This window comes from Gouania willdenowi, chromosome 6, assembly GCF_900634775.1.
Source record: "Gouania willdenowi chromosome 6, fGouWil2.1, whole genome shotgun sequence".
NCBI lineage: Eukaryota > Metazoa > Chordata > Actinopteri > Blenniiformes > Gobiesocidae > Gouania > Gouania willdenowi.
Genome location: NC_041049.1, coordinates 67,966,689 through 67,994,191, shown reverse-complemented (window position 1 = coordinate 67,994,191; position 27,503 = coordinate 67,966,689). Strand labels below are relative to the sequence as shown.

Genomic DNA, 27,503 nt, shown 5'->3' with positions numbered 1-27,503 from the left:
AATGTTTAGCTAATTATACAATTATTCACAGAATAGAAGAAACAGAAAGAAAAGTTTTATTAGTCACAAAGATGCAGCCAGTCCTTGTCAGGATGAAAGTCGCCCGAGTTACAAAATGACCAAAAACTGTCAAAATAAACAGAAAAAAATGTATTGATGTAAATTTTTGAAATATTTTATATCTTTAAATTTGCAGATGAAAAATGCCACACAGGCACATTTATTAACAAACAGCTGCATAGTATGTGCTTCTTTTGGCTTTTTCTCCTCTAAGGGACAGCACGTGTGAGTGAGTTCTGTAGTGTAGCTTGTTTAACATAAAACACCACCGATCACAGTAAATGTTAGCATGAGCATATACATGGGTTTTCACATTGATGTTAGCATGAAGCTATTGGCCTTTTTGTATAGTGGTATTTTCTATTTATGAGAACACTAATATGTATTTGTATGTTCAGTCTACAGTGTTTTCTGAGTAAAGACTCTAAGCAGATATACTGAATAAGTGTTTTTAAAATTATTATTGTTATTTTTTAAATCGATTTTTGAAGTTTATGAATCAATTCAGAATTGTAGATGATTAAAATCGTGATTCTTATGTTGAATCGATTTTTCCCCCACCCCTAATTTGTACTGTGATTGTATAAATAAAAACAAGTTCAAAAATATAGATATATCTCGATATAGACGATATTATTATTTTTTAAATCACCAAAACAGAAAACTCTATATATCTTGAATCAGGATATATTGCCCAACATTTAAGACTGTAAAGAAGTTAGAAACAATCACTTACTGTCCGTGCAGGATGAAGTCCATGCTTTCTGGAGAAATCTGTCCAGTAACAGGATGGTTGAACGCTGTTGTCCTTTGGTTATGACTGAAGGGACACAGAAAGCAGAGAGAGAGAGGCTAAATTAACAACCAGGATCCAACTGTAAACACCATGAACACATCACCCAGGATTGTCCAGCTCACACAGGATGATCCTTCCCCACAGGAGCTCTGTCCGCCCTCTCCACCCTCACAGGCCCTTCATCCCTGACTTTCCCAGTCCTGTGTAGAATGTAAGGGCTGACTGTAGGACCTCTAAACCATCCATCCCACTGAGAGCCCCTGCCCCACCCGACTCATTCACCACAGCCTGTGTGCACCAAAGTAATGGGCTCAGCACAAATGTTGCACAGTGTAAGCCTGGGGGCCTCCATCGGTTAACGCTTCAGTCAGGCACTCATTCTAAGCTTTGTGTGTCAAAACATTTAACTTGGTGTACAACAGGGTCAGACCGTGTGTGTGTGTGTGTGTGTGCGCGCACATAGGAATGAGTGCTTTTGTTACTACACAGATCTTAGTTTCCTATTTTTTTTACAGTTGAAAACCAAAAAAAGTGAAATAAAAGGCTTAAAAAGCTGCAACTGAAAACTTTACAGTGAAATCTACACTGAAAAATGTTTACTGTAAAGTTTAACAATTTTTACACCCTCTACCATTTCTAATGAAGTTTATGATCAAACAAAATGTTTGGTTCATTTGTCTACATCTAATGGTCCAAGTACCCCCTTTAGCCCAACTAGAACATTTTGCTCAGAATTCTATTAAAAAACAACAACTATAGTGTAATGATGGAATGATTAAGTCATCATAACACATTTTAAAGAATCTAAACCTTGTCAAAGGGAGGCATGAAACCGTACTAAGTGCATCCAGAATAATTTTATTTCTATAGTTTTTATTATATCCAATCATCTACTGTGTGGTATGGGACCAAGGCTGACCCTTGTATTATCATTTCATGCTCTAATCAAGATCATCAATATTATGATTACTATTTATAACCAAAATCACACATTTTAGATTACACCCTGTAGTGTCACTGCGTACCCCTATTTGAGAAACGCTGCACTAACATATGATTAAGTGCAAACTGTAACCAGTAAATGCATGTTCTTCATATCCAATGTGAGTTTTTCCAGTCACTCTTGTTTCCATTCCACAATAATGTTTGCACTATTGTTGAGTTCATTTTTAGGGCAGGGTATCACCAGGTAACTCACGATACGATACATCACGATATGTATTTAATTTTTATTTATTTTTGCCCACAAATAGCGATATTATCATGATACAGAAATTCTGCAATAATCGATATATCACGGGAAATTCCATCCATGATAAATCACAATATCTGTCACTGAAAAAATTCAGAATTTATCTACTGAACTGAATCCATTTCACAGGAATTACAAAATATAATCAATCAATTTCACATGAATTACAGCCAAGTAAAACTTCACAGTGGCTCTTCTTTAAGGCTCAAACATACTCGGGCAGACTCCTCGTGGAGTCCGTGGGACCAATTAAATGCAACGCTCAGATTTTACTACCGCGCTGACTTCTCCGAGTAGTTGGTGTCACACAAAACACTGCTGTGCATTGTATCGACCCACATTAAATGTAACACTGACCTGCATTTCACCCTCCTGGTGAAACAGAGGAGGAGCTCAGAGGAGAGACTGGCAGACGAGCTGCGACAGTAGCGACACCTTGAAAACAGGTCCCAGGAGTACAATGACTACAGAGAAGCGCTAAGAATCATGGGATATGTAGGATTTTAATGGAAACTACTACGCAGTGGTGTGCCCAAGTATGTAAGCTCTGAGGAAAGCGGAGAGTCCGCGCTGAGTCCATTGTGCGCGGGGTCCGCCGGAGTATGTTTGAGCCTTAACACACACACACATACACACACACTCCTCACCTACTGTCTCATCGTACTGTGTATGTACTGCATTACCTATGTGTATCGTGTGTGTGTATATATATATGTGTCATGTTGTACGTTGCAATAAAAGAAAAAAAATGTAAAAACGATATTTGGCGCGTGCAAATCGATAACGTATTGCGAGACGAAACGTTAGAGTATTCTTTTCTGTTTGTCTAAGGTTATCAACCTATTCTGTTACCCTTTTAAAACTACTAAAAGAGAAAAAAGGAACAATAATCTGAGTTGTCCCTTTGCCTTCATGTTGAGAAGCACGCCATCTTTCAAGTTTTGGCAAATCTGTGGGAAAACCGACAACTTGACAACACTCTACAGTCCAAAAATATGCTGAGGTGGAGTTTCTTTGTCTTTTGGTTTGCACTGAGTAACTGTGATCAGCTCCAGTATCCAGATACTCTACAGGACATATATTAGTATGAGCATTGTATGCTTCACCACTAAGTTTGTTGATCACTTGAAACAGATTTTGCAGAGAGAAAATGAAAAACTCTTCAGAATACCAGAGTAATATTTGCAAGGTACTGCGTTTGGTTTTAATATACATACATTTAAATGCATTAGGTTACTTAGAGTGAAATCAGGCAACATTAATGGTGACTGAGTTCATTAGAAGGCATGATAATAAGTGTGAGTAAAGGAGAACGGCTTTCTCTCTTTTTACATTTTTAAAAACGCTAGTAGCCAATCCTCACATAATAATGTGACACGTAGTGATGACAATCTGAAAAGCATCTCTCATTGACACCAACGTGTCAGATCTCATAGATGAGTGCAGAATTCACAGCAGTACCACCAAATGAAATGGGATGCCTTTACATAAAGAAGTCTAACTTTGCCACACCATCACAGTTTAATGATGGATTTATGAAAACCGTCGACACCAACTCCAAATCTCGGTGCCTATTTCAGAGCTGATGTGAAAATGTCTCCTCAGGACACAGATTAGGTCATGGAGCATTGTTTTGAGAGAATATGAATGGGGACAGCGTGTAAGTGTCCTGAGGGATTGTTTATCAGTAGCTGGGAATTTCACTCTGCAGCGCAGATTGGAATAACACTGCAGGATAACAAATATGAGTCATTTCAGAGGAACGCGACCAATAAGGACTCAGTCAGAAAAATTGTTCCAGCAAGTTTTATACAAGTTTTGCACGGCTTCCTTTTAAATATTGGGAATAACAAACCTAATTTCTGGCTCATTTTGCTGTCTGGTGATTTAAAGTAGTTACTTTCTTTTGCATCCACGAAAACTGATGTCCAAAATATCTCATTGTCTATCACATAAAACTGCCACCTTTTCTTTTTTCCAAGAGATGTGCAACTCCATGTATCATTCGTTTTTCATTATGTAACAAAAATATGAAAAAAAAAAAAAAAAAAACACTCATTATTTGATATTTGTTTCCAAAACCAAAATGAAAAACGAAAAACGCCTTGTATTTCAAATTCAAGCTCTTTTGCTTCGGTACAGAAAACGAAAAACGGACTCGATTACCAATTTGCGTGACCCGGAAGAGTACGCTCATCCGACGCTAACGGCTATGCTAACGGCAGTTCGGCATGACAAGATTGCTGCTTCCAACTGTGCATCAGAAACGTGTCCTTTTCGCTTTAGCTGGTGTTGAACACAGAACCTCCTCGGACATTTCGGAGGATTTAGAGACTCCTAAGTGTTGCAGAGCTAAAGATATCTCGGAATGTGTAACGCTTCACTTCCGGGTCACGTACTTTGGCAAATCAGTAATGGAGAAAACGAATAAAGGTGTTCGTTTTCCGTTTTCCGTACCGAAGCAAAAGAGCTTGAATTTGAAAAACAAGGCTTTTTCCGTTTTGGATTTGGAAACAAATATCAAATATTGAGTGTTTTTTTCTTTTTTCATGTTTTTGTTACATAATGAAAAACAAATGAATGAATGATACACGGATTAACTTGTATCACTAGCAGTGTTACAAGTTCAGATTTTGCACATTTCCAATGGTAATGGGAACTCAGCTACAGTGAGGGCCACGTGAGTAACATTCATGTCAGCACAGAGAGTAATGACCAATCAAACTGTTTAGTCATCATTTGTAAGTTGCATTTGTCTTAAGACTGTTTAATAATGAATTAAAAAAACCCTAATAATATCAGTATGCGCTTAAACACATCAAGTCTCAAATAGTCAACAAAACGGCAAAAATTTGGCATTTTTATACTTTATTTTTTATATGTATTTTGTATTTTTATACTACACTTATTTTATTGCCACTTAACATGACAAATCATTTTAAGGAACTGTTTTTTTTTTTTTTTTAAAGGTAATAAAATGCAGGCTAATATCAATATCAGCCTGCATTTTTCAAAGCATTCTTGACCCCTGAATCCATAGCTTTGTTGTCTACGTGTCATTGACCGGTGGTCCCCAGCCAGTGTTACATAAACACAGTTGCGCAAACGCACATGATCTCATGTTCCGCACATAATCATGGACACAACGCACCTGCTTTTTTGGATGACTTTAGAGCAGAGGTAGACAACTTTATCACAACAGGGCAACAAAAAATGTTTTTTTTTTTTTGATCGGAGGGCCACATGATCAACATTCATGTCAGCATTAGAATAATGAGCAATCTGAGCATTAACACAGGAAAGAACAAAACGTTTTTATAGCAATTTTGTGTGTCATTCTGTGTATGTTGTTGTTGTCTTACTCAATGTGAGGCATTTAGTGCATTTCTGTGAATTCCTTGTGTGTATTTTTCCTGTAAAATTTCATTTTTTTGGATTCATATTGTGTATTTGTGTTGTCATTTTGCATTTTTTGGTATAATTGTTGTCTATTTCTGTTGTTGTTTTGCTTGTTTGTTATTACGCTGAATCTTTTTTCTTGTCTTTTCGTGTACTTCTGTTGTTATTTTCTGTAATTTTGTATGTTAGTTTCCTTAATTTGTTCATTTTTGTAGTAGTTTTGTGTGTTTTTGGAGTATTCTGTGTTTTTCTCATTTTTTACTGTATTTTCCTGCAGTGTTGTAATTCTTTGTATTTTTTTTTATGTATTCTTGCTCTTGTTTTGTGTATTTCTTTTTTTTTTTAATTTTGTACATTTACTCTGGGGAGCGCATAAAATTAAACTGAGGGCCGCCAGTTGCCTATGTCTGCTTTAGTCACAGCAGCTGTCAAAGATACTCTGTAATGATGATAGAAAAAGCTTTGCACTATAGAAATCATGAAATCATGAATCAAAACAAACATTATTAAAGTCAAGATCTCTTTTAGTTGGTAAAGACAACTTTTGGTTTTGTCTGATTTTCAGCGTTTCCAGAAAAGTGATGGAAATTATAAGGAATTAACTTCCTGAAATGTTAACAGCTACATGACACGAATTATACAGTACACTCACCCACCTGTTTTGGGTGAATTTCACACATTTACCACATTTCCCCCATAAAATAAGAGTTTAAAAGTGTAGCAAGTGTTTGCAAGAAGAGATAAACACACAGGAAGCATGAAAAAATAAATTTATTTAACTTAAGTAATCTGTATTAGTCATTTTTGGCATGATTTTGGAACATTTAGGATGTCAATAAATAAATCAAATTAGGCAAAGCCGATAAAAACTGGAAAAAAAAACAGAAAAGCATTTACCCTGAAATCGAATATCGTCAAATTTAAACTGGGAAATCGCAAACCCTACCAATAAGCATGAATGTCCTGGTTTTTTAATATTTTATTTAATAAGTATGTGTGGTATTTTCAGATGGATTATAGCTGAGTTCAAGCTCTGACATGTTTTGGGTCTGTATACGTGTTAATTGACCAATAAGGTCGCTCCAGATGTTCCAGCTTATTAATCCTTAATCATTATATCAGGTGCAGCTGTACAATTTTTTTTAGTTTTCATTAGTTTTCAGATGGTCAACACTTCTTTTTTAAAAGCAAGAGTTTTTACATCCCAAACTTAGGTACAATCTCTAAAACAAGAGTTTGTCATATATTTACTATAGCCTACATATATGCTTTTTCTTTAATGAATCACTTATGACAGTTACAGAAAATTGCTGAATAACAACACAAAGTGTGCCAGTACTAAAGATACTCTGACCTTGTTCCACATGCATAACATTTTGGTAACTTACGGTACATAAAACTGTTCATTTATTGAGTTTTCCTCCCTCTCACGTTGACTTTGAGGACAAACTGTTCACCTTATACCTAATACTTTGCATTGATAAACAGGTTGCAAGATAAAAAGTCATTCAGTGTCATTGAGTCATGATGTTATGGTTTATCAGTGTACAAACACACACATTCCCATGACAGCAGGAAAAATTTATTTCTTGCTTTTAATAAGTTGGGAAATGTATCAATACTGTCAATTTAGGATTGTAACCATTTTACCAATACTCTAAAAAAATATAAGCTCCAAAAACAGTCATTCATTAGTAACTCAGACACTAACATACATTAAATAAGTAATTAAACAAGAAAATACTCAAATTTAAATTTCAAAACAACACTGACATTTCTTTTGTTTGATAAAAGATCAAACTCTGTGATCTCATTTCTAATTAGCCACATCTCTAATTGTAATGAATGTTTCAAATACCAAAGCTAGGAATTCAATCTGCATAAGATTCTCTTTCCATAAACTGAAGCCCACCTGTGTAATATCAGATGTTTGGAAGACAGGGTCTCAAAAGTGATGTGGCGAGTGGGCGTTCACTCAGTCAAAGGTCACATCTATTTAAAGGAATTTTACAGATGAAATGTGTTTGAAGTGCAGTGGGAGAGGGTGAGCGGAGTGCTGCCGGCGCAGAGCAGGAAAACACAGCAAGGTCATTTCTATTTGAAGCAGCCCAGCACATTTCAACAATGTACCAATGGGTGTGCAGTTTTCACACTGAATATGGTGACTGAGTTGTTTTCTAAGTAGTTCCCAAGCTGAGCATCCCGTAAAACATAGAATATTTTTCCCTCTAAAGCACTCAAATGGGGTACGCGACGGCACTACAGGGGGTACTTGAGAGAGAGAAGAAAATTAACAAATTAAAGCATAAAATATGAGGTTTTAAAATGTTTATTTTTAGTTAAAATTATAGTCATACTAAATATTACCAGCAACTCACAAAACGATGACAAAAACACACAAAATAAGAGAAAAACATACTGAATAATAAAACAAAGAACAACAAAATGACATCAAAAACACGTGTACTAAGAGAGAAAAAATCTTACCGTTACAAGCAACACACAAAAGCCAGCAAAGACAGACCAAATTAGAGAAAAATACACAAGATCACTATGAAATACAAAAAATAACAGAGAAACATACAAAACGACATAAGAAACAAACAGTGGGAGAGAATACTTTTAATAACACCAAAAACACACAAAAACGAGAACAAAAACTGTACTGAATAATAAAAGAACAGGCAAACAGCAACAATAAAACACAACAACACAAAGTGATGATCGAAATGATTTTGATTCAAACATGAACTGAAAAAGGGTCAGTCTTGGTCCAATACCATGAGGTAGTGACTGGAAATGATAAAAACTATAGAAATAAATCTATTCAGGAAGCACTAAATACTGTTTTATTCCACTTATTCTTTAAAAAGTGTGCTATCACTCATTCATTCCATCATTATGCTCTATAGTTGTTTTTTCATAGTATTCTGAGTAAAATGTTGTAGTTGGGCAAAGGGGGTACTTGGTTTCAGAAATAAGAGAAAGACTTGAGCTAAAACATTTTCAGAACCACTGCTCTAAAGGACACATGGGTATGATAAATACATAAAAAACATGTTCCTGGTGCATCTGGTCAGAAAGTGCCTGAAGATAAGAAAATCAAAGATAAAACCACTCTGTTATCCCTGATAATAAAACAGTATTGCTTACAAGTTTCCAGAAACAAGTCGTTATGCTGAGTATCAGATTTATGTTTGAATACATTGCCAAAAAAGCAACATTACAGAGACCTTTTTATATTTGATGAACATGTCAGGGTATATGCTTCATTGAGTAGTCCTCAAAACATTTTGCCCACAGCTCGGTATAGAAATACACACAGATCTAAGGTTCCTGATACACACCGTGCAATGCTGCTCACAACCCCAAACATAAGCACTCTTACCCAATGCTGCCCACCAGTGTTAGGTTTTCTACATTCAACCAGTTCTTCAATGGACATACCAATAAAAACCTGCCACAAGATACTGTATTAACCCACTAGCATAGCCTGGGTGTACCCTGAAGCTTCCTCCAAAATGCACATGCCCGAAAACCTCACCAGATGTTTCAAACCCTTAGAGTGGCTCTTTTTAAGATGGTGGTGCAGCAGCTCTACTTTGAACCCCCAGTTTCTAAGGATGCAGACAGCTCACCTGCATAGGCCTAATTTCAAACGCTTACAATGACAAACTTGTTTTTTCCGTCATTACCCAAAGGTCATGTAAAGGCTACATATAAATAGTCTTTCAGTTGAGCTTTCTTATGCTGCGTTCACACCGGACGCGTCACGAAATGTTTGCGTGACCAGATTACATACAAAGTCAATGGGATAGACGCGGTAAGAGGTGAATTCTTCTCCTGTTGGGTGGCGCGGTCTGATCCGCATGGCAAGAGGGTTGGCCGCAGTATGCATGTTCCCAATTTTCCGTGACATTCGCTTGAGGTGAAAATATTGAACTCCAGCGAATGTTTTGTGTGACGCGCAGACGCGAAAGCCAGTCAGAGTCCTTGTTGACAATGACGTCAGACCGTCAACATGGACACCAGTCTTTTCACCCATTTAAGCATTAAAAATAATAGTGGCGGTGTGTGACCACACGGAGCTCTACAACACGATCAGGTTTTTTTTTTTTTTTTACCAGGAAAGATTTGGCGCAGCTCCTGAAAAAAACAGTGAAACACAACGAGATGGATGTGTCGCTGGTTAACCTGGTGATGAATCAAGAACGCCGGCGTCAAGCGTTTTGATGGCACTTCAGCTTCCACAGAAGGTAAAGAGCCTTGATTTTACTGGGGTCCTCCATAGTTGATGGTAAAAAAAAAGGGAGTCTGGTTGGCACCGCTTTTATATTCGCTTCAGACGCGCATATGAAGCGAATATGGAGAAACCATTTTTCGATGCTGCGGAAGCTTTCGCGGTGTGAACGCAGCATTAGGCATTTGGGTTGAGTATGTCTTTAAAGTTACAATGCTAACTTGGAAAACTCTACAGCCAAATTAAACTTTTCTATGAACTAAATGCCTAATCGCTAAGTACAAAGTTACATTTGTTTAAACAGGCCCGACTCTGATGTAATGAACAGATGCCAAAAAAATGTTCTTTCTGAAGAAAGTATGATTTCTAATCTTTCAAAGAGCTAACAGACTAACACCTCCAACCCATTCAGACACTAAAACAAAAACACGGCCAAGAACTAAATGACACTTTGGTGTATTGCCTAATGGTTAAATAAGCACTTCCTAATTGAGCTGCACAAAGTAACAGCTGCAACAGGGCTCCCCCGTTTGGCGACGGCATAGGAGGATTTAAAGAGTGTTGGTGTTGTGCAGGCTGCGGTGCAAATTGCTGGCAACTTCTCTAAGATTGTATATATACCAGTGAAAAGCTCCTGATCATGCCGTGGGCTATGTACTATAACTGTCAACCTGAACATGTATTAAAGTCTTTCAAAGTAAATGTAATCTGTATTGATTGATAGCTTAAGGACTGGCTGTGGGTATTCACATTTTGTAGGTCACTGGGCAAATGACTAACTAAAAAAAATAAATTCTAAAAAAGTAGTCCTGAAAGAATGCAACATCTTCAGTTGCCAGCAATTACTAACAATAATCTAAATGCATAGCACTAGTTACTAGCTGTCGATGGTTGCGGATACATACCATAGTTTGAGAGCAAACCATGAAACAACTGAGTGTGTTTTCTCTGTTTTATGAACGGGGCTGTTGTCACCAAAGTGACAAACTGTGTTGTGTTGCGTTTTGAGGATACCAATGATAAACTGAGGCTCAGGTGGTAGAGTGTGCTGTCTGTATGGAGGGGGTCAGCGTTGTGCATGACATCTCCATTCTTATCTCTGTGGGTATGTGTGCATGCAGCAGCGCGTGCAGCAAAACCAAATAATCACATTGCAAAGACGGTCAACACGGAGCTCTACGTGGAAGCACATTTCCATTAAAATCAACAGTTGTAACGACACAACCAAACAATGTTAAAAGACTGTTATGTGCAACACAGTGTCTAAATGCCTAAATGTGAGCAGTTATAAAAATTTGGAGTTTACAGCTGTTCCTGTTGTTAAGTCCTCAGATAACAAGCTGTTAACAAGGTGTGTGCGTCATAAAAGCACACTTCATTCAAACAAACTGTTTTGCTGTCAAACTATTGTGTTCTGATTGCTTCAATGTTGCTTTTAAATAATGAAACCCAACTTTTTTTTTTTTTCTCACTACAATACAAAAACAAAGTTGAGTTGAGGGATTGAACTCAATGTCATGGTTCAAACCATGAGGTTATAAAGCTTGCAATGACAGTTAAAAACACTAGCTGGGTTTCCATTACAGATTTTTGCAAAATAAAAGCAATGTTTCTAAATGTCGAAAAAGTATAATTGCACTATGAACGTGTTTCCACTGAACTGTGTTTTGGGCAGGAGCCTCGTAACTCATCTCATGAGACTTCACTGAAGGAAGATGGACGTTCAGAACCTCCTTATAACACACTTTATTGTTTCACGTCTTAGTGGCAGTCAGGATTTTTAAGTATAATGCTTAGAAATATCCAGGTCTCCTCTTCTGTTTACATGTATCGCACCATGTTTTCTCGGAGAGAAGTGGTCATGTGACCAGGTACGTCACGTACTTTGACGTGTATTTGCGAAAGAAGTGTTTCCATAGCACTTTTACGACACATTTTAATGTCAAAACGTCTGAAATTCCTCCTCATGAAAGTGTAAAAATCTTTTTTCGTAATTCAGGTGTTTCCATTACCAGTTTTTATTGCGCTATTTCTATTTTGCGCATTTCCAAGGGTAATGGAAACACAGCTCATGCTACCATGCTGTTGGGCGGCGGCGAAAAAAAGATTGCTGCTGCTGTAACATGAGCATTTTCAGTCACTTCACTTTTCTCTCCATGCTAGTGATAAAATAAACCATGAAAATATGCAGAGCTTCTTTGATGAAAAAAAATGAGCAATTCTTTACCTGTATTCACAAGGTCACTAGTTTAGCTCCATGATAGCGTTCCCCTGCAGGCAGTGGAACTGAAATGCTACAGGCAGTGCATGTTCTCAAAGTTAATGCCAGCATGCAAGCCTAGTCGTTTTTTTTTTTTCGTTTCTTGGGGGGGTTATGGAATACAATCTTACCACAACATGCACGCACATACACACACCACCACATTCTCTGCAGGCCAGTGACGCTGCCTGTGAATTTCTTCCTCAGCCTGCTGCGCATGAGGCAGCGACACATTTGGTTCAGGTTCCTACTGCTGCCACTCTCGCCTTGTTCAGGTTTCACAGCCAGCTACTACCAGCCAACCACCCACACACACACACTGCATCTGTCTCACACTATCCCCTCGTCTCCGTCCCTCACTCCCACTCAGGCTGAAAAGCTTTCAGCGGTGCCTCTTGTTGGATCAGATAAAGGTATAGAAAAGTCCACAAACATTGGTTGAATCAGGTAGTGAACGAAGACAGACACTGTGTCATTGCCTAATATTATCAGTGTGCCTGCTGGCCAGAAAATCACTTTCAAGGTGGTTATTATACACTCATGATGATCAACAAGACTTTTTTTCCAGTGCCTGGAATAAAAGTCTTTTGTGCAGCCAAAGTGTTGAAGACAATCACTTTCCTGTGGTGACAGATCAGCTTTTAAATTACATAAAAGTCATTTTGGCGAGCCTTTTAGAGCTGGTCTGAACTAATATATTACTGAAAATCAATTATTTTCATTCCATCTGTTACACAATCTGATTCTTTTTTATACAGACGGTGCAGGTTGCGTCATCTAGACTCCTCCCTCTTTTTTCACCCTCTCATCAATCACACATTGTTTACGTCTCAGGAAGGCCAGGACCTCACGACCCTCGGGGCGCATACACTCGGCATCACAGTGCTCATTACATCACAGCACTTGCGTTGCCAGGCAGTTCTTCCCCCCGTCTCTGGTTTCAGTGTGATCCTGTAAAAGAGAAACGTCTCCTGTAGCACCAGCAGGGGGGCGAGGTGGGACTCACGGACGAAAAATCAACACAGTGCCAGTAATAACAGAGGTCGGCCTAGCAGCGGGGCATTACTGGCACGGACAACCCGTGGATCACTGGGCAGTCAATGAATGTCCCCTGGTACTCTAATCATCTACAACTGCACAGTTAAAGTTTCTAATACTGTTGGCATAAAAATGGTGCAACAAAATCAGTGTGAATAATGACATGAGACAGAAACATGGTGCAAATACTAACGATGCAAATAAATCAGCATCATGAATTTGAGGTGGTAAAAGAAGCTATCAGTGAAACACATACTGGCAGGGCTGGACTGGCATTTTGTGTCTAGACCAGCCCACTACATTATCAGAGGACATCACGTCGAGGCCGTTATTAAGTCAGTGATTCTCAACACGTGGCTTTTTACATCTTAATTCTAATTCATATTCCCCCAGAAAACCTTTAAAGGAGGAAACATTTGAACCCATTATTACCTATTTCCTTTGTCCCATTTTTGCCCCTTTTCAAAAAGTTCTGACACTTTTTTCAGACTTAAACTACCTTTTGCCAATAAATACCCCATTTTCCTTATTTTTTAACACTTAAATTCAATTTTGGTCCTTTTTAAATTTGTTTTTCCCAATCAATACCAATTGTTTCCTTTTTTCCTAAATTTTTCTCTTTTTGTTCAACATTTTTGCCCTTTTCCCCTATTGTTTGCCACAGTTTGCCCATTAAAGCTACCCTTTGTCATTACATATTACCAAGTTCCTCTTTATTTGCCCATTTTTTGTGCCAGTCGTGACTGCTTTTGGCCTATTTTAGTCATTTTACACTCTTTTCTTGCCACTTTTGGACCATTTTTGGCCACCTGTTACTATATCTGCCTCCACTCACTCGAAAAAAAACCTAACACCGAACCGGCCCACTTCAGGTCAAAGGCCCACCGTGATGGTATACGATGCCCAGTGTACCAAATGGCCAGTCCACCCCTGTATATTGGTATGAGAGCTATTACTGTAACTTATTTTAAGCAAAAATAACTAAAGTGTTAATTAATTAATGTTTACCAATAGATAGTCTATGAATAGGTTAAGTTTCTCTGGTCAGAAAAGCTTTAAAGGTGCATGAAAAAATTGGTCAGAAAAAATGCTAATTTTCAATCAGTTTGAATAAAAACATGACAAATTTCCAATTTTAAATGCTTCTTTTAAAGAGGGTACTTGTGTACCTGCATTATGTAAATTCCACAACTTTCCAAAGTCATAAATAGTTCAACAAAGAACTGCCAAGCCCTCAGTGAACAGCTCCTACAGGCAATGCAGTAACTTGTAAAGAATTTAGTGTTGCATAGCTTTCAACTGCATCACAAATCCATCTTCCCACTCTTTACAGTGAGTTCCAAAAAACATAAGTTGCGTAAATAAGCTCGACACATTTCTTTCTTTTTTCTTTTAGTTCTCTACCAGCATTTTAGATATGTGTGAGTGTTGATCAGTGTGTCACACAGTTAAAATACAGATACTACTCCAGTAACAGCAGAAAACATGATTATCAACTAATAGGATTAAATGTCATTGATGAAATGAAGTAGAAAAAATAAAAATAAAAATATGCTGTGTAATGCTCAGCTACAATGGCTGGGGCAGAGAATACTTCAATGAAAGGTGTTTCTAATATTCACATCAGAGATGGACAACTTTTATTACAGTGGAGGCTACAATCATGTGACTGTCTCATCCAAGGGCCTGATTATCAAACTGCGTGTCGGCATTTGTAATAATGTTCACCAATTTAGACCCTTGCAATTACTTGAATAATAGTGTTATTTTTTGACTTATTGAAAGCAGTCCATGAGCTAAACGATTGTCAAAAGTCGTCTCCATTTGGCCTCAATATGTCGGAGGCCATGGATTATGCTGACACTCTACCAGAAGCTGAGAGAAGTCGGTACAAGGAGAAACTGGGTCTGATCGGCGGGAATGACCCCTACAACGTTCCTGTTAACAAATGGAATGAAGATGTCTCTTATTTCCCAGGAGTGACTTATCCTGACATTGTGAATTACCTCGTCTTTACGTCTAGCTCATACACAATAGACCACATGTAAAGTTTCAAGGGACTGGAGGCTTACAGCATGTTTGTTTGTGGCTGGATTTGTGAAGTAGCTGCTTTTATTCATAATGGACTCCATGTAGTTAAATCCAGGGTAAGAAGGCTATTTTTTCATAATGAATCTGTAATACGAGAGTCAACGCTGGTTTTATTGATGAGATCTGCATACTTGGATCAATGCAAATAAAAAAATTGAGTTAATTTAGCTTAGTTTAATTTCTTGAAGAAAGACTTGGTGTACTCCAGTCCCAGCCGTGTTAGAACACCCAAACACAGCGCTAGAGTCTACCATCTCCGGGAGCTCTCTGCTTCGCTAAAACGTTTCTTGCGGTGGCTTGTTCTTCCATCATGGCGGAGGGCAGTACATCACGTGACCTGTGAGGTCATGTGGCATGGGTCTATAGTCCATACCAATACCAATTGACCTTTAATAAGATATGTATTTTTCTTATTTTTTGTTAAATAATTTTTTTGTTGGGGTGTATTTTTCTTGTTATTTTGTGTGTTTGGCATAATTTTGTGTATTTTTCTTGTCATTTTGTTCGTGAAGTCATTTTGAGTATTTCTGTGTCGTGTGTTATTTACTTTTCTTGGCATTTTGGATGTTTTTATTATCGTTCTTTGTATTTTACTTGTTTCATGTGTCTGGAATCCTTTTGTGTATTTGTTTTGGGGAACGCACTTCATAAGACTGAGAGCCACATATGGCCTGCGGGTCACCAGTTGGCCATGTCTGATTTAGACAATCTATGTATGTTTACGGGATGGCCATTTAGATACTCATTTACAGTTACCCTTTCCAAATATTTCAGTGCCTGATTTATTTGGTACAGGATTGATTGAAATGTGCTGCTACTGTTTAACTAGATGAGTTGTTTTTTGAAATTTCACAAAAAAAATCACTTAGGACAGGGGTCTGTAACCTGCGGCTCTGGAGCCTCATGTGGCTCTTTGAGTCCTTTGCCATGGCTCCATATAGCTTTAAAAAAATACTGAAATAAAGAGTTATTTTCTTACAGAGGCTATTAATGATTAATGACAAATAAAATCATGATATAACAATTTGTTAACTTAAAAATAAATCATGTTGTGCACCTTCCTACTTCATCTCCTGCAACATCTCCAGACCACCAACTTTCCTGCACCTGTGGTTAACCTTAAGTTTTAAATCCCTGGTAAGAAAACTAAACCAACAAAAACACTATTCTGGAAAAAAAATAGAGATTTTAATTGTGTGGGAACAGATTCTTTTAACTACCAATGTGCCGGTTAAATATGCATGCTTTATGTGTGGCAAGAAATTAGCAATTAGCATGTGTTGACCACATGATCATGCATTAATACATTAAATACATTAACATAAAAAATATTATTTATATAAATTGTGTTCATGTAAACTGAAATGCGTAAGAATTTGAAGATGCAAGACACGGTTTTGTTGTTATTTATGTCATTCACTGTTTTTAAGCTGCCATTTACTTGATCAATATAAATCAAATCAAATTAAATCAAACATTATCTTATATAATTTTAACTCTATAGAATTTAATACACTGTATTGTATACATTGAGGCGGTATTTTTCTGGCTCCAGGAGGACTTTATTCGGGGTGAGATGAGGTAAAATGGCTCCTTTGAGAGTAAAGGTTGCAGACCCCTGACTTAGGAGCACATGTGGACATAGCTACAATGTTAATCCAAAAGCCTTTGAACTCATCTTAGTTTATTATTAGTTTTGCTTTAATTCAGATTTAACTAGACAATAAGCTTTGAGCGAAACGTGTTCTCTACTTTTAATGAGAATTGATAACACACTGGTGTAATTCCCTTTATGGCTGAAAAGAGTTAATGCACGTCTCCCACTCAGAACATCAGCGTTACATCGCTGTGTTGCTTGACTCTTCTTTCTCAGGCTTTATTTATTAGTTTCCAAGCTCAGCATGGGCAGTGTAGGTTTCCCTTTGCACTAAATTAGGGTGTGTATCTTTGCTCTTAGCTAGAAATAGTTGCTGTCGACTTGGTATGTAGTGAAAGCTGGCTGATGTACCACTAAAATATCTGAGCGTGTGAAGTTGGTATTTCGTCTAAACCTTTATGGTCCACAGAGGATAAATCTCAGTTGGGTTTCTTAAAAACAAGCAAAACTGCAATTTGATAACGTCATGTATGGATGGCGGATAGTGACACTTTTAAACAGTGATCATTTTGTAAACTAAGAATGATTTTCAACTAAATGTTTTTAGATTGACAATAACTAACCCATGACTAATTAAAAAAAAATGTTAACGTTAACAAAAATGGCATAAAATGTTTTTTATATTTTTGTCGACTAATAAAAACAAAAGTAGTATTTATTCATATGGTACGAAATTGAATTAGATCTCACGTGTTCTTATGCATTGATTATAGGGATGTAACGATTCACTCAACTCCCGATACGATTCGATTCACGATACGATTTTCTCACGATTTATTTTACAAAATGGGAATGTTGACAAATGACTGAAAAATATTCCTTTATCTTTTTGGGGAAAATACTATACTATTTTCCTTTTATTTTTCATTGTCAAAAGAATCCTTTGATAAACTATTCAAAATGATGCAATTTAACTCAAAATAAATCTTGAATGAAATAAATAAAGGAATAATACAAATGAAGAAGAAACCTATTCATTTAAATTCTGGTTCTATAGTAAACAATTCAAAACTTTATAATAGTTCTTTTTCTTTTTAAAAGAGCAACTCAAAATGCGTTTTGTGCCTTAACAATTGGACTTAAAAAAAACCAAAAACAAAACAAAACAAAAAAAATCATTTTACTGTTTTTACGTCAGATATTTGTTTAGACCAGCAGAGGGCGCTGGTAACCCAGTGGTCGGTTGGCATGCAGTTATTCCACCAGCGAAGAAGAGAAGCTATGCTAGCAGACAGAGCTAATAGAAAAACGTGACTTTTACAGATATTCACGTAATATTACAGATATTCTTTCGTTGCTAAAGGAGTAAAGAATCATTTATGAGCATGTTTAACAGTAAATGGCGGCCAGAAAGAAAATAGTAGCAGATTGAACCGTGGTACCTATGAATCGATTTTTAACTGCCTTACGATTAATCGTTACATCCCTAATTGATTACATGAAATCTGTGTGTTTTTACAAACATTAATATCATCTTATATCAGGTTGGTAAATGGTAAAGGAATAAAAAAAAAATCCAGAAACTTGTATGCTGTATATTTTAGCCAACTATATCCGTAACATATTTAGTTGACTTAATCCCATTTAGTTAACCAAAACTAAACTATGATTGGAATAGTTCTGATGAATACATTTAGACTAAAACTGCATTGTATTTTAATCAAAACATTATAACTAAATTGTGTTTTGCTGTCAAAATTAACACTACTTTTAAGCCAGATAACTTTAATTAATAAAGTTTCTCTTTTGCAAATGAATGTTCTCTACCATTGGCCACATTAACCTAAAGAGGGAATAATATTGTGCGTGAACCATGAATGGTTCTCTTCTGAACTTGGTCTAGATTACAGAAAGGATGAGACAATTGGATTTGTTTAATAAAAGGAAATATCACATATTTGTGTTATTTTAAGTGTATACTTCAGGACTTTAGTAAATTACAAAAATCTACAGTTATTAGGTTGGTCAGAGAAATGTAACTGAATGGTCCTGAGCTCAAAACGCATCAATTAAGTACAGAAACGGCAGGTATCCGTACTTTACTTGAATATTTATTTTGGTCAGGTACTTTTTACTTTTACGTACGTAATTTTTGCATAAGCATGTGTAATTTCTAAGTTTGTAATACTTATATTTTAAAAACTGCCTAGTTAGTTTCAGAAGAAAAATTCAAGAGTAAAAGATTTTGAGAGAGAAAAGTGGCAAAACACGGAGCAGAAAGAGGATGGTTAATCGCTGTAGGAGCTGCGTGACTAGGTTGGGTTGGCAAAGGCAGTAAAGTCGCTATTTAGGTGGATTTATGGAGGCTTCTGAGAATAATCATCTGTATCGAGCAATGCAGAGCACACCGCAGATGGCTAAACTTAGTTTCATGCTGTGTTGGTTATGGTTAACTACAGATGGAAAATGGCTGAAATCCTAACTCTGGCATTTATGCATACTGATACATTAATTAATAATATGCATTGTCATTTCCAGATAAACAAAGTATTAAGGCTTAGTTTTATTTGCTTTATCAGCCCAGGCTATATACCTGATCAAACGTCAATGACCGTTACTTAAAAATATTGTATTGTGAGTAAGAAGTTAACCTAGTACACTTTTTGTTTTACTTATTTTTTTTCCAGTACACTTTAAACACAAAGACAATCAGGCTGGTTTTGTCTTGATTTTCCTCCTTCCTGACCAAGGATAGCAAATGCCAGATTATCTTGTGTTTTATAAAATTATCCTGTAATCTGAGGTGTATTAAAAGCAAATTTGTCCTGATAATGGGCTCTGAGACGGGTCAGGGCCGAAAATCATAAACTTGTTCAATATTTACAACCAAATCTCCTGATGTGTGTGGGGTAAGCTGACGACTCCCGACCTCGTGTTTTGTGACGTGAAACAGAATGTAGCCAATAAAGAAGCGGGTTGACTGAGAAACAAGTAATGCGGCGTGCAAGGTAATTCGGCTTTTCAGTGTTCAGCAGCAGCACGTCGAAATATTTCAAACATGGCTGACCGGTATAATATTATCTATTTTCCAGGATTTTCCGAGTAGGAGCTCAGACTTCAGGTGGCATTCAAACTTTCAAGTCACTTTTCAAAGTAGAAGGTCTGAAAATCCTGAGTTCAGAGTTGCTTCAAATACTGCATTAGGTCACATTGTTTGGTCTCGTTTGATCAAATGAGATTTCTGTCTTGGAGGAGGATCAATGGTTGGACAAAATTCTAGCGTGTGCAGCGAGCTGTGTGGAGAGTATTGGAGCACATGCACAATCTACAAAACAATCTATGCCTGATTTTCTATCTTCATGTGTGGGGTCTGTAACCAGGGTTAAGTAAAGGATGTGTGTACTTTTGCCACCTCTGATTAAGTATTAGATCAATAACTGCATCCGGTTATCTGCAGTGACCACAATAATACAGTATCTGATAAAACAATTGTACACACTGTAACACCTGTTCTACAGGCACAACCACTCAGTCTTGAACAGCCAATCATGTTGTGGAGGCATCTACACAATCAAATCGCTGCTTGTTCAACACTTGTCGACAAAATTGAAACTCCAATCAACTGCTATGTCCTGCCAACCACCCCAGCCCCGACAACCCCTTCTCCTGCCTGTTACTAATTATAGCCACTCTTCATTCGCTGAGTGGCAGAGGGCTTATTAAATGTCTTATTGCAGAGATTGTGAAAATATTCATGCATTAGCGTTGGCTGGAAGCTGCTGGAATTGAGCTCCATGAGCGTGTGAGAACAAACAATGTCGAACATTCTAAAAATTTGCCAGTAGGCAGGCATTTATGCCTTCACAGCAAATAGGATTTATTTGGGAATGATTTGAGGAGCACATTATGAGGGCACCAAATTAGATGCACCAAGAGCTATTTCAATAGAACTTATCATTGCAATTGTAAAAATGGACGCAAGTCCGATCACGAGCAAGATGAGAATGAGGAGCGTTTACAAAAAGAGCACCGAGTGTGAACCGCACATTAGGTGGCAAGTTTATCACAATAAGTGTAATGAGGCAGCTGCTTCTCTGCTCTGACTGGACAACGTGGGCACAGGACAGGATCAAAAAGAAAAATATGTCACTTGTGCTGTGGATGTAACTCACGCCGAGCCCTAATGCATCATAAAAGCCAGCATACAGCACACAGGGGTAATACAAAGCAACGCTTAATTGAACTCTGTTGGCATATTCATGTGTTTCTACCTCCACAGAGGTGCAATGCAACCCCGGGTAGAGATTCAGTGGTTAGATAAGGGACACATTCAGTTGGAATGATCTAATAATGAGACCACCCACTGATAACAAACAAGCTTTAATGTTGCTTCCTGCTCCACGGGTGACACAATAATTACTACTGATATTTTACTGTCTATCTAGTCAGTCTGATCTAAAAAACAAACTAAAAAAATGCATGTATGAATAAGAGATCAAATAGTTTTTCTAACCCTGACACAGGAGAAACCATTATCAAAGTTCACAGTGTGTTCAGTGCTTAGGGCCAACAGAGGACCAATAATCAACGGGAACTTTTTTCATAATTTAGCATAATTTGGTCTATTGTCAAATCAATGTGATGGGCAGGCAGTATGTAGATATACCTGGTGTTCATCCCAGGTATATGTTTCAGTAAAAATCAGCATTTAAAGATGTTTAATGTAATACAAAGTCCTATCAAGTCCAGTAGTATGTAACTCTGACCACATCTTTGTGAGTTTAAAACCTGTCTGGCTAACCCAGCACGGGTACATCTCAGTACGTAGCAGTCACGTAGTGAGATTGTAAGAGAATCTCAGTACGGAGGTAAACTCAGACCGTGACACTGGGTTGTAGCCAACCCCCACTTTTGATCCTCGTTGTATACCCACCACACTGCTTACACACCATACTCATTCTCATTCCACTCACACATAGTCCAGCACCAGGTGTTTCCATGCAGGCAGAACTGCTGATACTGTATCATGTTTTTCTGCAGTCAGTGCCTTCTCCTCGCCCTTCTCTCTCTTTTCTGTTTCAGGTGTCTTGAAGCTGGTAGTTCCTGATCCGTGATTCACGGCTCAACTGTCCTGTCCTGTTCTTCCTCCTTCTGTCCACTAATCCCAACCAGTCGAAGCAGATGGCTGCCACCTCTGAACCTGGTTCTAAAGGAAATTTCTTCCTGTTAAAGGGAATAGTTTCTCCCCACTATCCCTGATGCTTGTTCATGTGGATTTGTTGGGTTTTTTCTTTTTCTCTTAAGAATTTTATATTATAATAGCGCTTTGAGATGACTATTGTTATGTGCGGCATGTAAATAAAGTTTAACTGAATTGAATTAAAAAATTACCTTTAGATGGATTGTATTTGGCGACTTGACAACATGTGGATATGGGAGACTTCCCCTCTTTATACAAACATCCGAGCTTCAGAAGCCTGGTATTTGCAAATGTGCCGACAGCATCAAAAATATAAGAGTAGCACGGCCTGCATCTGAAAGGTGAAAATAACGCCATGTGCGTTCATTCCAAGGAGCTTTCAGTGAGAGAAGGAGGTAGTGTCATCACTTTGACTTGTACAGATTGAGCGGGGAATAAATCAACATTTTTATTACAATGAATTAATTCTGAAGAGTATCACCCAATCCTTGGTGCAGGGGTCATAGAAGTGCTTCACTTATGTTTAACTTCCATATTTCAAATAAGCGTAGGTTAATTGAAATCTCTAAGGAGCCTGTATAGGAACAATTAACCACCACACTCAGCAGGTCAGCAGCATAAATACAATGACAATTAAATCATTTGTCCCACTCTTGTGTAACTGTTCTTCACTGTCAGGTGATCCGATTGCCATTGATTCATTAAAAAAATTATGCAATGTGACCCCTCAAATGTACAAATATAAAGCTATTTATAGCAGCTCACAGGCTCTCTGGCCAGCCATGCAGGGTATACAGCGACCCTGAAGTTAATTGCAGCTCCATCAAGGAGCAGGGCTTTGGTTCTTGAGCTCGTATGAGCCGCTCCGTCTTGATTGAGGATGAACTACGGGAGAATACGACTCAGGGATGGTGGGAGGTGAATGGGTGGCTTAATAGACATGTCCATTACAGCCAATCAGCAGCAGCAGACAGAGTGGCGTCCACTGCTGTTGCTACTAGAGATGCCACAAAGCAAAGATACCACCCACTCACCCCCAACACTCAAGAGACTGCTATGGGACATTTTGTTGCCATAGCAACGCTAAGATGAGGCCATATTTGGCTTTAAATAAGCCCCAACTGTTCCCTGTAATAAATATTGAGAAACAGCAGTAGGGTTTTGCAGGAGATTAGACTGTGCTGCAGGGAAACGCTGCATCTCAAAGTGTGCGCTGACAATAGAAGAGCAGCTTTCAATCGGACAAGCAGGGATACAGCACACAGACTGACAGCCAGGCATGCTAATGGATGGAAAAGTCTGCAGTGCATTCACATTCAAAAGCCTTCACAGCTTCCTGACAGCTTCGCCTCAGAGAACAGGGACAGGGTTGTACGTTTAAACTCCAGAAGAAAGAGCAAAGAAAGCAGTTCACTCAAAGGTGTACAGAACTAGATATATAAAATATAGATATTTTCAGATACAGAAAACAGATCTTGGGAATGTCGCTGATATAATGCGTCTTCTACAAGCCGTAATCCTAAAATGATACTGAAGTTAAAAACTGCCATTTTGTGCTCATCATAATTTATCATCTTTATTTATCATTAAGGACATTGTTTTAGCAAACAATGAATGCATACAATATTAAAAAAATATCTAATTAATCTTGTAAAGACTTCCCATTGTTTCTTGTTTTGTAAAGCAGTAGATATCCACAATAGCTGAGTTATTTAATTTCATTGTGCTTACTCATAACAATTAAAGCATTCATTTAAATAAATAACCAAATTTGCCAGCAGGAAAATATTGATTTTCTTTTAAAACTATTAGTTTATGGCCGAGTAATAGTTAATTCTACAATTCAAACTTTTATGTTTTACAAACACACCACAGTTTGAAGTAAATCACTTTAAATGCATCGCGCGAAAGGAACAAGCGGGTCAGAAAATGGATGGATGGACTTCAAATGCATGAGGGAAAAAGTATTCCCATCATAAGCTTCCATTTAACCAAAGTGTATATACAACAGACACAAGAAGAGAATTATGGAATAAGGTAAGATTACTGTCAAAAGATTTGTGAGAGCACAAGCAAATAATCATGGAGGAAACAAAAAATAATACAACTTTGCACATTTAACTTCGTGTACTCCACACTGCCCAAATGTGGGATATGAAGCAAAACCAGGTATAGGGTATGTACAGATTATTTTAAGATATGGAAAAACCTCTATGAAACTTTTGAAAGATGAAGTTTAAGGCAAATTAAATTACATGTGCTGTATTTGCATTCCAGATCTTTACTCGACACATAACACCTGTGACCTCATTCAGTAGATTTAATTGTAATTTTACCTCAGATACATATCCACAGACACAGCTATGATTCCCACACTTAAATTAGAAATGTATACAGAGTTCTTCATTTGTCCAAGAACTTGTAAACACACTATTCACATACACACCTTATTTGTGCATGAATATTTGCATTGTTGTTCCACAACAATGTGCAAGCTGTGCTCGAGTTACACTATTTAGATTTGCTCGTATTTGTTTTAGGCAGATGATAGTTGGCGGTTATGAAATAACAATGTAATAAATCCTCAGGTGCTGATTTAGTTCCTGGTACAGAAGAGACGCTCCATAGTGAACCCAGGCACATACAGACACGCAACCACGCCTACACAGATGTTTTCAGCTGAAGGCTGCACAACATGCATCTCATTTCATCCACATGAGAGAACTGTCTTAAGATGCCACACAGTTCTACTGACTCAAACTGTGCTAATAAACAACAAATAAATGTTTTTTAAATAATTAGTCAAATCTGGACAATAAAAATATAATTTTACACAAAAGGCATTGTATTGTAAAGGTCTCTGTCTCAAAAAACTGCATATACACCCTTTATAAATAATAACATCCTTTGTGCTTGTCTTCTACTTTTACTGCAGTCATTAATGAGACTTTAGTGTGACGTGCATAAATGATAAATGTTGCTTCTATAACAACATTTTCGAAGACATATTGTCTTTACATGCTCCGTCAAGTCGTTTTGTCCTCATTTCAACTCCAGAATGGGACCAAAGTTCTATCAACATATACATGCTCGCCCGAAAAATTAGCTACGGATCTGACTCATTACGACATTAGCGCATCGCCTGAAGCTAAATGAAATTGCTGAGGTGGCCCACAACTACATTCATCACCGGTTTGGAACTCAGCCTCGAGGATGAGCAGCAGCTTTATTAATACTGAAATAGAGCAGAGTGGGGTAACTAAAAATAATGCTAACCCAAATCTACAGTTGCGTATGTGCTCCTGTTTTATTTCAGTGCTCCCCCCAGCTTGGATTTAATTTTAGGAGCAACTGCAGATGAAATACAAAAAGTGTAGACTTCTGTGCAAAAACGCAGGGACACAGTGTCTAGTAAGGAGGAGCTGCAAAGAATCCAATCAGCCCACTCATACTGAGGATATTCAGTCCAGCTGTAGTTCACAATGCTGACAGTGATTTTGATCAGTACGTGTATTGGAACAAACATTGAAAAATGGAAACTACTCAAGGTCTCATTAAATCCAATATTTTGTATGAAGTGTTATATTAAATTTTTGGGCCTTCACATTTTTACAACAGAATTAAATCCTTATGCCATTGTAAAGTTAAGTAAAGTAAAATACCAGTAGGTAAATGCAATTTTAAAAATGGCATATAGCAGCTGTGATATTATTATTATTAAAAATGATTTGCAAAAAACAAATCTAATATAAAAAATGGCAATTTGTTTGCGAGAAAAATTACACTTGTATATGAGGCTGCACGATGATGGCCAAAATAATAATCACGATTATTTTTTATCAATATTGTAATCACGATTAGGATCACAATTATTCATTAGATTTGGTTAAACTGTTTTTATTACGCTACTTTTAAACAACTTAACCCAACATACCAAAGGCTAACTGAATGAATACACTATTACAAAGTGCAGAGCTCATATTAAACATGTAAATACTGCAGAGGATCTTATATATATATAACTATACTTATATGTTTTGATAATTATTTGGACAAACATGATGGTTTTATTATCAGGAAACCAATTTAGTATCTTAACATTAAAGGTCCTGATGAGCATTTAAATTAAAGTTCAGTTTAATCTGAAAGGGCCATGTTATGCATAATTGTGCAGCAATATTTGTGTGTAATGAAAGTGTGTGCAGCAGTGCATCTACATCCCTGCACAGTGCACACTTTGATTCCCAATAATGGTGCCTAAGATTAGATTGGGATTACAGTCGTGCAGCTGTACAAAACTGAGCCACAGTGGGCGTAACGTAAGACCCCAGAGACAAGGAGAAGCTGGTGAGATCAAAGGGTCTGGGAGTGACAACAGGAGACAGGCTGTTCATCACAATGTGGCAGACCCAAGCTCTGGAGAGAAGGTGAAGGCTGTTTGCTCCACTGCCTATGTAATGTGTGACTGTGCGCCTTGAGATCTGTGCATTAGGAATCCCCACAGTCTGTGGAGTCACTGCGTCATTTGAAATAAATCAAAAAAGCAGTTTAGGTTAGCTATTCTGAGTCTTTTCTTTTGAAATCTGGCAGATGTTAATTTTGTCTATGTGAAGCACTCAACCAAACAGCAGGTGATAAACAACCAGCATCACTCCTTTAATAATGTCACTTCCTATTTGCAAAACAAATGTTTATAGCTGAGTCCAGATGGGGGCAAATTTGAGCCATTTTTAATGGATCAGCGAGCAGCATTTGAAAACAACATGCTCAACTGATTTTATTACATCACAGCGAGCTGCAAGAAACATCTGGAGCACATTCTGTAGCAGCATTAGCAGCCACACTAAAGAGCACTACACACAGCGTAACACTTATGCAAACAAGGCACCGGCTATTGAATGTCCTAAAACACTAAGCGCTTGAATGCATATTATAATAAGTTTGCTCTTCAGATGGTTTAAACCCACCATGTGTATGAACTTTAGATCATTGGTCCAAAGGATTGTTACTAATTTATGTCAGAAATGACTTTTAAATTAATTTCTTTTAACTTTCAGCCTCAAAAACACATCACATTCTTTTTATATGTGGGCGTCGCCATTTTGGAGATTTCACATTTTATGTTGTCGTCACGGATTACTCTTGATATTTCTGCAATAATAAAGAGCATTTTAATCCAATGTTTTAGTGTTTAGTTGAGTGTCATCAAGCTCCTTGGACATTTAACATTATTCCCAAGAAAACCTAGAACTTTACAGTGGAGGCATTTTGACGTTGCATTTACCAGGAAAGGAGAAATGGGATTTTAAAAAAGCCAGTTGGTGCAGCATTTGGATGCCACTATCAGCCATCTTACTACAGATCCACACATGCCTTTCAGTTGAACATGGAAGACACCTTAAAAAGGGTAAGTCTACACTACTATTGGTCTACACTACTTAAACCAAGAAATAACCAGTTGGAGTTACTTCCTCAAGTAATCGCTACTTTGCAGTTTGTCAAACATATCAACCCCCACAAGTGTTCGTTTAAAGTGTTTTTTTTTTATTGCATAAACAACTTCTAAATTG

At 37.4% G+C, this 27,503-nt stretch overlaps 1 protein-coding gene across 11 annotated transcripts in view; it reads right to left on the bottom strand.

The window, feature by feature from the left end:
* LOC114464420 (pleckstrin homology domain-containing family A member 7-like) overlaps positions 1–27,503 on the bottom strand; it is a 141,413-nt gene that overhangs the window by 73,687 nt on the left and 40,223 nt on the right. For 10 of the 11 annotated variants that reach the window (XM_028448577.1, XM_028448578.1, XM_028448582.1 and 7 more), the window contains one exon: positions 797–880. In XM_028448577.1, the coding sequence (XP_028304378.1) occupies positions 797–880 (84 nt within the window). Of the gene's footprint in view, positions 1–796; positions 881–978; positions 1,098–27,503 lie in introns of those variants that run through there. The other variant, XM_028448587.1, reaches the window with a different exon arrangement.